This window comes from Antedon bifida, chromosome 7, assembly GCF_963402885.1.
Source record: "Antedon bifida chromosome 7, ecAntBifi1.1, whole genome shotgun sequence".
In the NCBI taxonomy this organism is placed as follows: domain Eukaryota; kingdom Metazoa; phylum Echinodermata; class Crinoidea; order Comatulida; family Antedonidae; genus Antedon; species Antedon bifida.
Genome location: NC_136232.1, coordinates 27,312,966 through 27,326,655, shown reverse-complemented (window position 1 = coordinate 27,326,655; position 13,690 = coordinate 27,312,966). Strand labels below are relative to the sequence as shown.

At 29.8% G+C, this 13,690-nt stretch overlaps 2 protein-coding genes across 3 annotated transcripts; both read left to right on the top strand.

Moving 5' to 3' along the window:
• The first annotated feature begins 167 nt into the window (after window positions 1-167).
• LOC144848074 (very long chain fatty acid elongase 4-like) lies at window positions 168-7,980 on the top strand. 2 transcript variants are annotated; one of them, XR_013613823.1, is made up of 9 exons: window positions 168-283; window positions 2,167-2,232; window positions 2,324-2,511; window positions 2,907-2,990; window positions 4,004-4,060; window positions 4,410-4,524; window positions 4,685-4,812; window positions 4,921-7,614; window positions 7,695-7,980. XR_013613823.1 is itself a non-coding variant. In XM_078704745.1 (8 exons), exons 2-8 carry the CDS (start codon window positions 2,175-2,177, stop codon window positions 5,176-5,178), a joined length of 888 nt encoding a protein of 295 aa, XP_078560871.1. In that variant the 5' UTR covers window positions 168-283; window positions 2,167-2,174; the 3' UTR covers window positions 5,179-7,980. The 2 variants fall into 2 exon arrangements, 1 of the variants encoding a protein (XP_078560871.1); XM_078704745.1 differs by having other exon boundaries at window positions 4,921-7,980.
• Window positions 7,981-8,450: 470 nt separating this feature from the next.
• On the top strand, window positions 8,451-13,612 carry LOC144848066 (uncharacterized). The gene is made up of 12 exons (XM_078704737.1): window positions 8,451-8,577; window positions 8,911-9,084; window positions 9,317-9,398; window positions 9,574-9,700; window positions 9,964-10,088; window positions 10,310-10,385; window positions 10,602-10,773; window positions 10,956-11,050; window positions 11,518-11,595; window positions 11,816-12,413; window positions 12,532-12,639; window positions 12,826-13,612. The coding sequence occupies exons 1-12, from the start codon at window positions 8,560-8,562 to the stop codon at window positions 12,880-12,882; spliced, it is 1,710 nt and encodes a 569-aa protein (XP_078560863.1). The 5' UTR covers window positions 8,451-8,559; the 3' UTR covers window positions 12,883-13,612.
• The last annotated feature ends 78 nt before the right edge of the window (window positions 13,613-13,690 follow it).

Here is a 13,690-nt window from a genome sequence, read left to right as displayed (position 1 = left end):
ACTAAAACTATATAAATATTGAATATATACGAATACAGTTAAGCAATTACACTATTTTATAGATTATTAATACAATTTCAGATACTGAATAATATTTTACCCTACAAATATTGAGATCGCCCACAAACTACAAATAGTAGGAAGGAATCTTCCGAGCTTTACCGCATCGAGGCAATTTTCGAGGGTGTTCAGTTTATCAAAGACCTGTCAAATCAACATTAAACCCTCCTAGATATAAAGCAACATTTTCTGAGAGTTATATTTCAGAGGTTTGTAAAATTTGGTAAGTTAATTTTAATTAAACTGAGAGGTTTTTTTATATGAGATGTGTGAGGAGATTGGGTCTGCATTGTCTGATTCAAGGAAACCCCGCCATCGTGGAGGAGTATGGTACTAAGTACCGTACTAACTGACTGACCACTGGCTGCATGGTTGGTATGGTGTGATGGGTTTCTATTGTGTTATTATCTCATAGTATTAAGATAAAGCATTGTTGACTATTACATACAGTGACATATGATTGACATATTGTATTAAAAGGCTCAGTTCATTTTTATTAATTATGTTTTTCCTTTTTTAGTGCATTTTACAAATAAATAATTACACTTTATTTACAATTTTTTTAAATTTCTTATGTTGTAGAGGCCTCTGCAAATTTATGCTCTTAAATTATAATTTTTCTCTTCAAAGTTAACATAAATATATTCAGCTAAATAAATTATATTAAATAATAATTAGTTTATTTGGATGTCAAGTCTTGTTTCTTATGCTCAAACTAATAATTAGTTTATTTGGATGTCATGTCTTGTTTCTAATGCTCAAACTAACAGACCAAACACTCAAGAAATCAACACTTTATAAACTATTAACAATATTTCTCCATATTCATCCCCCCTCACACACTACAGTATCAATGCCATATTAATTGACATTATTTTGTAGACATTGCAAGGGTCATTCTTAAATCTGTAGTAAAATCAATTACCTTTGTAATACAGGTTTAATCCCATTCTAACTATTGTATTTTGTTTATCATCACCAACGGAGCTCCATGGTTACACAACGGCTGCAATAACAATACCACAATTACTGACATTTCTATTGTGAAAATAGAGAGATTCAGTTTATGGAAAAGTGATCAGTTTATTCAGGCACATTAGTATTTTAACCCCTATATCTGAATTAATATTTTGTAATTGGTGGTGCTACCATACAGTATTTCTGACAAATTTTAATGTACTTTTGCATATATTCTGTAGTGCATACTGGATAATTATTTTCAGATCATTAATTGACATTATTTATAGTGTTTAACCAATAAAAAAAATGCACTATCAATCTTCAAGATAAGCTAAATGGCATCACAAAATGTAATCTGGAATGCAGATAGAAAATGTTAATTTTGCTGTGACTGTTAACATTCTTCACAGACTAAAATATTATTTTGGAAGATTTTCAAAATGAATACAATAAGGTACATTAGCAGCTTCATTAATGTTACAAAGGAAGGAAAGAGAACATTTATCTATAATATTATATACTTCCTGACAATTATGTAATGAACTTTGACCTACTAGCTAATGTACATAGAACAATTTGTCACAATTAGTATAAAATATGAAATGAATAATTTAATAATAATAATTAATATCTTGCTGATTTTGAAATTTTAAAGTATGTGGTAGATTTGATTGGAAATTGAATGTTTTGACAATAATGTTACCATCTTCAGAAAAAGAAGCAATGTATTGAGCTTTAAGGAAGTATTATTAACACAGATAATTCACCTTAATATCCATAACAAAAAGAATACAATAATGATAAGAATAACAGATTATTAAAACAAAACAGGTCTTGGTAAATTGCTGTTTTTTGAATTGGATACCTGTTGCATTAATAGTTAAATATTTGTAAAATATTTATTTAAAATAAAAACCATATGCAATTTTAGCCATGTTTTGCTACAGAAAACTAATTAAATATTGTACATTATTCTTCAGCATGCAAAATTATTAATATTGATTTTTTCAAGTGTTTAAGATTCATAGAATTTTGTAGAAATAGAGATATAATATTTTATAGATCCAAATTATAACAAATTTATTTACTTACTGTAATAGAAAATATTCAATGAAATTGAAATATCTGCCTGACTTACTTTTACAGGCTAAATAATGGCTGGACTTGTGGAGCAAGCTGTTGAGTTCTGGAATTGGGCGGAATCTGTCGTAGGTAAGACAGACTCAAATAAATTAAGTATCTTCAAATTGTATTTGAACTTGTATTAATTATAATAGAGATAATGTTGTTATTTTCATTGCAGATGTAAGAACGAAAGACTGGTTTTTAATACCAAGCCCTATACCATCGTATAGCATTGCGATTCTGTATCTACTAGGTGTTTGGTATGGCCCTAAAATTATGGAGAATTACAAAGCATTTAAATTGAATCGTGTAATGGTAACCTATAATGCTGCCCTCATCCTATTGAATGCATTTGTTTTTAAAGAGGTAAGTTTTAACATTGTTTGTACCAGTTCAGCATGTTTTCATTATTTCCGTGATAATCAACATGATAATTGTGGGAACTCATGACGATGAAAATGAAGATTATTATTGTGTTTCACTGCTGTACAACTTAGTAAATACTAAGCATTTAGCTGTGTATGAAGCAAGCAAATCATTTTTCAGTCCATGTTAAATAGACCTAGTGCTGTGTACCTACAATATTGTGTGGAATCTATGGTTCAAATCCTCTTTATGTAATCTCCTTTGCCATTGATTGCCTTATGAAACATTTAACAATTTATACATTTTAAGTATGTTCATTTATCTGTTTCAAATATCAATTTTAATACTTAACTTTCCCCTTCCAGTAAACATATTTTTGTATATTCTCCTTACAGTTCCTAATAACAACAGTATTTAATCCAAATTTTGATGTGTTTTGTCAAAAAGTTGATTATTCCAATGACCCGCAAGCTGTCAGGGTAAGTTATTAGTTAAGTCACTTTTTAGCAAATTAAGAACTTTAGTTAAGAATAAAAGCAAGAGGGCCAATCAGGGATAATTCAATGCAACAAGTCAGTCACGTTGTTTTACAATTCTAGTGCTTTTTTCCCCTGTTACATTGACATGATGACATGCCTGCATAACATTGTGCCCACCTAACATTGATTTCATGATCGAATGTTCCTTTTATGTACTTTGTGATTTTGAAAAGATATCATATACAGTACTGACATTAGTCGGATATAATGAGTATATTCATTTGCATACAATACATACTTACCTGTATTGGTGTTCGTAGAGATAATGTTTCAATTTTTTTTTCTTAATTTTCTTAACATTTGCTATGATCTATTGCAATTCAGTTTATTTTGTAGAATATACTGTTTAAATGATATTAGTACTGCTTGAGATTCATTCAGACAACTGTGCTGACCAGTGATCATTAGTCTTACATCATTACTTATTTAAATATGTCAAAATATACACTACGCTCTTCATTCAATATAGAATAAAATATGTACATGTTGTGGTATTTTAATAGCTTTATAATTCACTGGAAAATTCAATATTAACTTTTTTGTGGTTTTTCATTACAATGTAAACATTTACTGTATTTAGTATTACTGTACTTGCTTTCCTGGACTTGGTACTTACTTTCCTGGACTTGGTACTTACTGTATAGCAATTATATAAGCATGGACCGATCAGTATCAATTTAAATGTATAGGTCCATGGTATAAGAAACCACCTGCTATTCACTAATAATGAATACTTTCACAAGTGCATACAGCTGAATTCAAGCATACATAATTAAATTGTTTGAAAACAAGCTTTAGATCAGAACAACAATTCCATGCGTTTCGGAAGTTGGCACAATGTTTACCTTTGTGCAGAATTATTGAAAATCAATATTAAATTCTTGTAACTTTAGTTACTGTAATTATTTTACAATAGATGATATTTTACTAAATTTCATTTTATCTTTGTTTAGTTAGCGAATGCTACGTGGTGGTTTTTCTTCTCCAAGATCATTGAGTTAACAGACACTGTAAGTGTATACTTGCTTAATGGTAATACTTATTGCATAATAAGATTAGATATGAATTACGAAATGAAAGTTTGAAAGTCACTTACAAAGGTTAATTTGTTATCACTTTTAAAGCAGCAAACATGATAACAAATGGTGATATGATGAATCTCCTGATTTGTACTGTCTGCACACTGACAGACATTAGTACAAATAATAATAATGTTTGTGAGTTGAATGGTGAAAATATTTCATGAGTTAAAAGTCTCTCTATTTAATGAGTGGTGCTGATTTAAATAGAACAATGAATCTTTGAAACCTAATTTTCATTATGTTTATTGTAACTCATCATGTTTGGTTTTTTGTATAGGTTTTCTTTATACTTCGCAAAAAACACAACCAAATCTCCTTCTTACATGTATATCATCATTCAACCATGGTCATGCTCTGGTGGATCGGAGTACGATGGGTTGCCGGTGGTAACTGTAAGTAATGTTGTGACTAAATCAGTTGCTTGACATGACCAAAATACATTTACTTCAGTTAGCTCTAAACTGGACACATTTCCTTTAACTTTTTTCAATCAATCTATTTCCAGATTTTTAATAATTATGACTATTAACATTATGACTTTTTCATCCTCAGCTTATATGTGTGCCACCGTAAACACGTTTATTCATGTTGTAATGTATGGTTACTACCTGTTGTCAGCTTGTGGACCAGCTGTCAGGAAACATCTTTGGTGGAAGAAGTATTTAACAGCTTTGCAATTGGTAATTCATTTTTTTTAAATAAAATCAGAAACCAATTTTTTTTTGGTAATGGGCTTAAGTCAATCTGTGTAGTAAACCGTTTAAATTATTTTGTTATCTTTTTTACAGGCCCAGTTTGTTTTCATCCTACTCCATACCCTCAACACTCTGCGTGTGAACTGTGATGTACGACACCGTCCATACATGGTAACATTAATGTTCTACCTCATAAGCCATATTGTACTGTTTGCTGATTTCTTTCATAAGACGTATGTGAGCATTAAAAGTAAACCAAAAGGTGCAGCAAGGAATGGACATACATCATCTAAGAAGCAGACTACCAATGGCAGTTATAACTTAAGACAACGACCAGAAAAAGCAAATTAACAGTTGTATTACTACAATAATATACCATTGGAATTACATTAGTGTATATTTTTACTTATTTGACCTTTCTTGTTTTAGCTTATTTCAAAGACCAAACATGAATCATTGTATGTTTCCACTGACAACCACAACTAATTTGACTATTCCTGAGTAAATTAACACAAATTGCTGTCAATAACAATTAAATAAACACATCAATTGTTATTGGCAGACAAATCTCTTGTATGTAGTAATTAACCACAATGCAGTTCAAATTTCATTTAGTCAAGTAATCATTATTATGTGTTTTACCAGCAAACCACACACCATAATCGGTGGTTTTGCATTGGAAACAATGCATGGTTATATCAGTTTAATAGGCTTGTTGTAAAACTGACCAGTTTCCACTGCTCAAGTAAAAAGTGATATTGCTGATATAAGTATTTAGTTGCATTTTTTATAAATCAATCTCGGAAATGCATCATCAAATGACATATCCATATTGAATTTTGCCTTATGTTTTTATACTATCTAGATAGAGTGCTATTTTAAAATTATTTTGTTTAACTTTAATTATTCCATAGACCTGTTATTGCAGTTTTTTAAATGATGTTATTGCAAATGATCTCAATTGTGATGTGAAGTTTAGTGGATGTTAGTGCACAATTGTAGATTGCAATTTATTGATTGTAACAATGTATACAACACCCAAAATGAGTTAAGTAAATTAATGTAACAATGTGTACAACATCCAAAATGAGTTAAGTAAATTAATGTAACAATGTGTACAACATCCAAAATGAGTTAAGTAAATTAATGTAACAATGTGTACAACACCCAAAATGAGTTAAGTAAATTAATGTAACAATGTGTACAACATCCAAAATGAGTTAAGTAAATTAATGTAACAATGTGTACAACACCCAAAATGAGTTAAGTAAATGAATGTAACAATGTGTACAACATCCAAAATGAGTTAAGTAAATTAATGTAACAATGTGTACAACATCCAAAATGAGTTAAGTAAATTAATGTAACAATGTGTACAACACCCAAAATGAGTTAAGTAAATTCATGTTTACTTGTGCAATATCAAACACATTATGGACTTTATAAAACTTTAAAAATGGGAGAAATATTCAAAAAAATATTATTTTTTTGCACCTGATATCTTTTGCTGATGTAAATGCCAATTGTTTCTTGGGACCACGGCAAAGGGTAAGAATAAAATTGTTACCATGTAACTGAAATTAGTTTAATAATTTCTGCTGTATTATATATTAATAGTATATATTGTATGCAATGTTTCTTTAAAACAGGTTTTATTAAACATAGTCAGCTGTGAATCGACTTCCATCCGAGGTTGAATTGTTCAATTAATTTTAATAATATTATTTTAATAAACAAATTTATGTTCATATTTCTGTTTGTATACAAATTGTCAAATAGCCATGTGTTGTCGAATGAACCTTATCTAGAGAATTTGCTAATTCATCGCTATTATTGTATCAACACACAAATCATAGAACCATCATCATCATCATCATTTATTATCTTAATTATGTGCATATAATTATATGTACTTTCTGAGTTGTGCCTCTATACCATATTAAAGTTATTAATCTAAATAATTGTATGAATGAAATTGGACAATCTATAAGAGTACTTAATTGTCAGGAAATATTTGTTATTTTTTAACTTAATGTAGATGTGAATCTTAAGCTTGGTTCCCACTAGGACGTAATTGTCGTAATGGTGATCGTCAACATTGCGTTACTTTCTAGTGGGAACCAATCTTGTTTTATTTGTACTGTAAAATATTTAATTCTAAGCAAATCGTTGCTTGCTTAATTTTATTAAACTTACTTAAAGTACTTAAGCAAATACTTAATTTATTTCTTAAGTAAATACTTAATTTAATTTCTTAAGTAAATACTTAATTTTATTTCGTAAGCAAATACTTAATTTTATTTCTTAAGCAAATACTTATCATTTTATTTCTTTGCAATTGTCATCATTTTAGATTTGTATTATTTTATAGATGAGTATTTGTATATTTTGTTGCAATAATTTCCAATAATAATGATAGTTAAGTAATGTATCAAGATTATCTTTGTTGTATGCAATTATTTCTATGTAAATGATAATGTACAGACTTCCATCCATATCTCTATAGAAATTTACTTAAAACCATTTTCAAAAACCAATGCAGGTTCATAAATGGCATTGTAATGTTGCCAGTCATATTATGAGGCATTTATTTAAAATGTTGGACGTTTTTTGATATTTCTATTCTGTCAATGAACAGGTAGATATTCAAAGGCAAATTCATGAAAAAAATAACCGTAATGCTTTGGGTATCAGTGGCTGTATCTCAATGGAGATACAAATAAAATAAGCAAAAAACTAGATAAAATACTATATATCTTTTTATTCGCAAAATGGCTGAAATTCTTAGTAATTGTTAATGTAAATGAAGTAATACTTTTTTATATGAAAAAAGATTGCAATTTACAATTATAATTAATTCATATTAGATTTCTCATTGAACTTTCTTATTTCTGTTGATTACTTCATAGACTATGTAATTCAGAAGCAATGTTGGTGAATTGTTATTTGTGATTTTGACGGTAATTTGTGTGTGTGTCACGCCGCCCACTGTCTTATCCATGGTAAATATATTTTTTACAAAAGTATTAAGAGATACAAATTGGAATGCGCATTATGCTTGCTTTCAGTTTGTACTTCTTTATACACTTTGTCCTACTGCTTTCAACTGTTGTATTTTACTTTCAAATGTGAGTGGATAAATTTGTCGTGAATCACAAATTAAGTCTGTCTTTGCTTTCTGTTTCGTTTGTATACAAACTAAAATGGGGTATCATCCTGAAGAAAGCACTTGGCGATAAGAAATGAATTGAGACTAGATGATGATGTCTTAAATGACTTTCATATGATACTATCATCAAGATCTTTGAGGCAGATATAAAGTTTAAAACAAACCGTTCATGTTCCCCTCCTATTAATTACTAATTTGGAATTAAAACCCCATTTTAGATAACGCAAATTAGCTATGGCATAATATTCAATAAAATTATGTTTAGCAGCTGCGCGCGACCTGTCAATTTTAAAGCGCTAAAAAACCTCCCCTACGCAATATGATTGCGCAGGTATTTTGCATATTATTATGATTGGTCAAATTTCAAGATCTTTGTCTCTCAGCCAATAAAATGAGTTCTAGCGATGACGTCTAAAAAGTTTTTTGTCAAATTTTCAATTCTCATACCGCGGCGCCGGCCGCCACACACAAAAACCACACTCTCTGTAACAACATTTTAGGCCCAAATCAGTTTAGGCCAAGGTTATTTTGTGGTGTAAATTTGATAATGTATTTTTCGAAATATGGAGTACTACAGTTGGGTGAGTAAATTAATAAATAATTAAATGTAAATATTAGGCCTTTATTGGTAGGCTGCCTTCTTGTATTCTTGGTTCGGATCAGCTGGCTTAACTTGGTAGGCTTTGCGGTGTCAGCCTAGGCTAGGTCTAGGTCTATCAGTATCACTCGGCCTAGGCCTACTAGGTACGTAGGTAGGCTAAATTAAAAGATACTGGCCTACTTTGTACTCTCCTAGACCTAGTCACTAGGCTAGTAGGCCTAGCCTAGGCCTATACTAGGAAGAATGTATGGATTATCTCAAATATGATTTTGAAAATAATGATTCGATTTTTTTTTTTATTATACAATACAAGCGAAATGAGGCATGTACTTCTAAAAGTTTTAGGGAACAATGTTATGAACCTATAATAACTGACAGTGATAAAGTGCGGAAACGAAGAGAAGCAGATGCAAAATGCCGTGCAAACATAGCTGAATGTTATCGTCGTCTTAAAGCTCATGTTCATCTTGATTCAAAATTGTCTAAGGTAGATTTTAGTTTTTATTTTTAAATTCGAAGAGGGGGAAAATGATTGAAAAATATATGGAGATAATATGCTCACAAGACCTTTGTGAAAGCTATCTGAGTTGTACCACTAATAATTATAGGCTAGTTAGAAAGATGCAAAATAAGTGAAATATAATTTCTAAAGATAATTATCAATTGTATACCATTCCCATACTAATATGACTTCTATGTACTATCTTCTTTCTATGTAGGCTCGTGTTTTGCAAGAATCATTGCTTAAAATTTACTATCTTGAAGCAATTGTTTCATTGCAGCTACAGAATTTACAAATAGGTAGGATAACTTTACTTTGTTTTATAGCAGGCCAGTAGTAGTGTAATTATATTAATATATTGTAGTACAGTATAGGCTTATAGTGGCAGTTCCAGGATTTTAAAATGGGAGAGGGAAGCAGGACATAAAAAGGCAAGCTTTTGCATTATAATCTAATTTTTTAATTGGTTCATAGGATCACCCTTCTGGAAGCAAGTTACACTTCAATCGTTTCATCAAGAATTTATTGAAGGCTATAAAGAAGGAGTTGAAATGAAGAAGAAAACTAAGAAATCCAATGTCTTTGCAGCATCTAGTAACAGGTTGGCTTTGGTTATGCTTTTACATTGACAGTTTTATCCTAATTTAGAAATACATTATTATGGACAAAAATAAGGAGGCCTACCAAATTTTAAATATCTTAACTTGATGTTCCAATTAACAAAATATGCTCTTAATTGGTCATGTTTTAATAGCCACAAACAAGCATTTATTTTATTGTTTGTTTTTACACCATCATCGGTTGGGAACTAATTTAATTTGGTAAACATTAACATTTTTCAACAACCTATTTTATGTTTTACAGTACAAAAGTGAATATTGGAGCACCAGCAGCAATGTATACGGATCAAGTTGTTCCATCATCTCCTGTTGATTATCAATATCAAGTGCATTTTCAATCTAGTCAATTAGAACCATTCAGACAACAAAGTAAGAACTAAGTTTGTAACATCAACATCAAATAAATTATAAAATTGATAACTAACTTGGAGCTAAAAATAATACTATACCAATTTCTGTGTAAGGAATAATTGGGTCATCCTAAATTTATGGTTTTCTGTATTTATATATGATTCGAAATAAAACAAGCAAAGTAAATACCAAAAACTGACAATTGTTTGTGTTTTTTTTTAATGTTTGGTATAATATAGATATATCAAGTATGATGGGTGGTAATAGAATTACATGTATAACACCAGATCTTACTTGTAATGAAGTCATCATCGAGTAAGTACAGTAATATATTTATATTCAATAAAACGATCATCATTATGATATTGCTTAAAATATTTTTAACAAAAATCAAATACAGGTGTCATAAGGTTAATTATAAGACACCCTCTAACAGGGTTGGAGGAGTGATTTGTTTTTTTAACGGGGAGCATTAATACAGTTGTTCAAATGTTAAGATACCAAAATGGTGTTGTCTTTTTACCTCTACAGTGACATTTCATTTGATAAGTTTCAAACTCCAAAAAACTATCCACTAATTCTTCAACATAATGCTCCAAAAAAATGTAAACCGCCTCAAGACGGAACACACAATCACAGAAAACGTAAACTTGATTTTGGTCAATCAGATGATTATGTTGTTGAAATGTTCCGTAACAAAAAGGTATTCATTTTTGTTATTTGTTAAATTAATGTGTTTATTGATTTAAAAAAAACAACAAACTAATGTATATTGTAACACTAACAGTCATTAACAACAATCACACACAATTATCTTTGATTATCAGAAATTTGAAAAAAAAAAAAAATTTCAAATTGACATCATAAAAATATTTGTTTTTCTAGAGAAAGGCTGATAAGAGACGATTAAAGAAACAAAACAGTTCAGCTCGTACAAGACCATGGGGTTGGGTTCGAATCATTCAATATCATAGAGAAAGGTAGTTTGATTTATGTTTATCTTTAACAAGATATTTTAACATTGGATTCAATCTTTTTATCCACTTACTTTGTGTGTATGTTGTAATTTATACTTGGTATTTTTACTTATAATTTTATTTAATTTTATTTAAGAATTATGATTTAGATTGTCTTTAAACTATTCTTTCAGTCATTTTTCGTAACATTTTTTCAACTCAGTTAAAGGAGGCTATGACCTAAAGTTATTGTTTTAACTTATATAGTCTCCTTCCATACAATGCAAAAAAAAATGTTTTTTTTCCCCTCATAATTCATGTATTTTACGAGTGTGTGGAAAATAAAATGATTACTGATTACTGATTCATATTAAAAAGTCCGTTAATAAAAATTGTGAACATATATTATTATTTGTATATTTGTATATGAATTTATATTAGAATAACAGTAAATTTGACCATTCTCCACTAACAAAATGGTTTTGTTATAGTGAGGACTGTTGTGATGAGGAAGAGATAGATATTGTAGGTGAATTTAAACCTTGCATACATCTAGGAATTCCAACAATGTGAGTTATTATATTGACAAATTATTTGAGATCTATGTGATGCTAGCTAATAAAGGCCCTTACATAGAAGAACACCAATTTTAATCATAACGTTTTTGAATGTAGAAAAGTAAAATTTATTTTTATTTATTTTATTTCAAATCCCAAACCAACAGCAAAATTAATTCAGCAATAACAGGAGGGATTTTGTTTGAAAGTTTGTTAATATTTGACTTTGCAGAAAGGATGAGCCTTTTGATGAAGAAGGATATTATGTCCAACAAATGAACGACATGGGTGATGATGAGCAGGCGGATGCTGAGGATGACGGCATCTTGACCATGATACTAGCAATGGAAAATGAATTTTCAGGTTCCAGTAGCCCAGGCTGTTTAGATACTTTTATGGGAAATGATGAAGATGATGACCAGTTTGAAATGTATGGCATAATGACATCAAATGAGTCTTCTTCAACTCACTCATCACCGGTAGCCTTCACTGATGTTGCTATGGATACAGATTTCTTCAACGCTGTGAAATTCTCTGACTTCCAACAAGACATGCTGGCACAAAGGTCACAATCGATATCCTTAACTCCATCTGATAAAAACAGCATGTTCTGTTTTGAAAATAATGAGGATCTGTCCAGTGGTGATCTTACATGTTACGAGGATGACCTACCTGGAACAAGTTGGCAAAAGAATATTGGAGATATGGGATCTGTTAAATGTAATGAGTTGGAAGATTCTAAAGAATCCATTATGAGATGGTTTAATTCTGCTGATTACGATTGTCACAAAGAGAAACCAGTTAACTTCTCTTCTCTCGATTATTCTCCAGTAAGTTTTCATTGCATTATCCACACTTTCCTTTATTTACTAATCCATTCATGCATTCATTTATTTGTTCAGGCAAATATTTCTGAATGTTATTAGTGACAAATTTGTTTGTTTACAGTCTACAGCAGCAAGTTCATTAGCTAATCAAGTGGTACCACAGTTAGAATGTGAAGAAGATAAAGATTTTGCTGACATGTTTGACCTGGGTTTATCACCTCCAATTAAGGTAAGGATTATGAATCTTTTTGTTTCTTTTTCACAAATCTACTTTCGAACAAATATATTTAAATGAATGAAGCATACTTAACACTAAACACAGCATTTTTAGTTTAAATTGATTACATCAATGTTATTCCAAAACCGGACCGACATACAAAGAATAATTTGTACTTAATGTGATTTTGTTTCCCAGTGGATTCTGCCAGATGATCAGCTTGTGTGTCATGAAGGTTTAGATGAGATACATTAATGTTGCGATAAATGAATGAGATGAGTACATTAATGTTACCTAAATATTAAATAGTACCAAAGTACCAGGATGAAGAAGTATATAAAAACAGGCAAACATGGAATTTGAAAATTGAATTGTAATATTTCATCCAACTCACAGACTAATATTATCTTTGTCATAATATCAACTTTTTTCTATCTGTGTAAATTGTTTTTATTTATTGACTTAAACCAAAAATTTCAATTTATTTTCAAAACTAAGATTATGTTATTGTTTATGATCAAAGCTATTAATGTCATTAAATAGCAGATCATGATGTTACCTATGCCACTTTGTCATAAATACTAGTAGTACAATCATTATTTGAATTGTTGATAGGACAGGGTGTCTGTGCTTTAGGAAAATAATAGAAGGTCTTAATTGCTCCCAGATCAATTTAATAAATTAAGAGTATATTGTGAGAATATAAATCATTGATGTCATGGTTTGTGACCAATGTACATTATGTATAATTTATTAGTGAATACTAAAAACAAATAAACATAAAACGAGGTCATTAATTTACATTATTTTATTTTGTTTGATACCTCATAATGAAATTGTGAATTCATGGGATGGTGAGATATTATATGTTTATACAAAATGAGCAGAGATGTCACTAATATTTTCACTGCCGTGTAAAAAGTTTAGCACGTTTTTAAAATATTTGGACGTTAAATGCAACAAATCCTGGGTTATATATTGATTGAATTGTGTTTGTTTTAAATGGTTATTGTTGAATTAAATTATAAAATATTTGATAAATGTATTGTTTTTGTCTTTTTGT

Coding starts and splice junctions, on each gene's coding strand:
- LOC144848074 (XM_078704745.1), top strand. CDS start 2,175: ATGGCTGGACTTGTGGAGCAAGCTGTTGAGTTCTGGAATTGGGCGGAA. Junction 2,233..2,323: donor TTGGGCGGAATCTGTCGTAG/GTAAGACAGACT, acceptor TTTTCATTGCAG/ATGTAAGAACGAAAGACTGG. Junction 2,991..4,003: donor ATGACCCGCAAGCTGTCAGG/GTAAGTTATTAG, acceptor ATCTTTGTTTAG/TTAGCGAATGCTACGTGGTG.
- LOC144848066 (XM_078704737.1), top strand. Junction 11,051..11,517: donor ATTCAATATCATAGAGAAAG/GTAGTTTGATTT, acceptor GTTTTGTTATAG/TGAGGACTGTTGTGATGAGG. Junction 12,414..12,531: donor CTTCTCTCGATTATTCTCCA/GTAAGTTTTCAT, acceptor GTTTGTTTACAG/TCTACAGCAGCAAGTTCATT.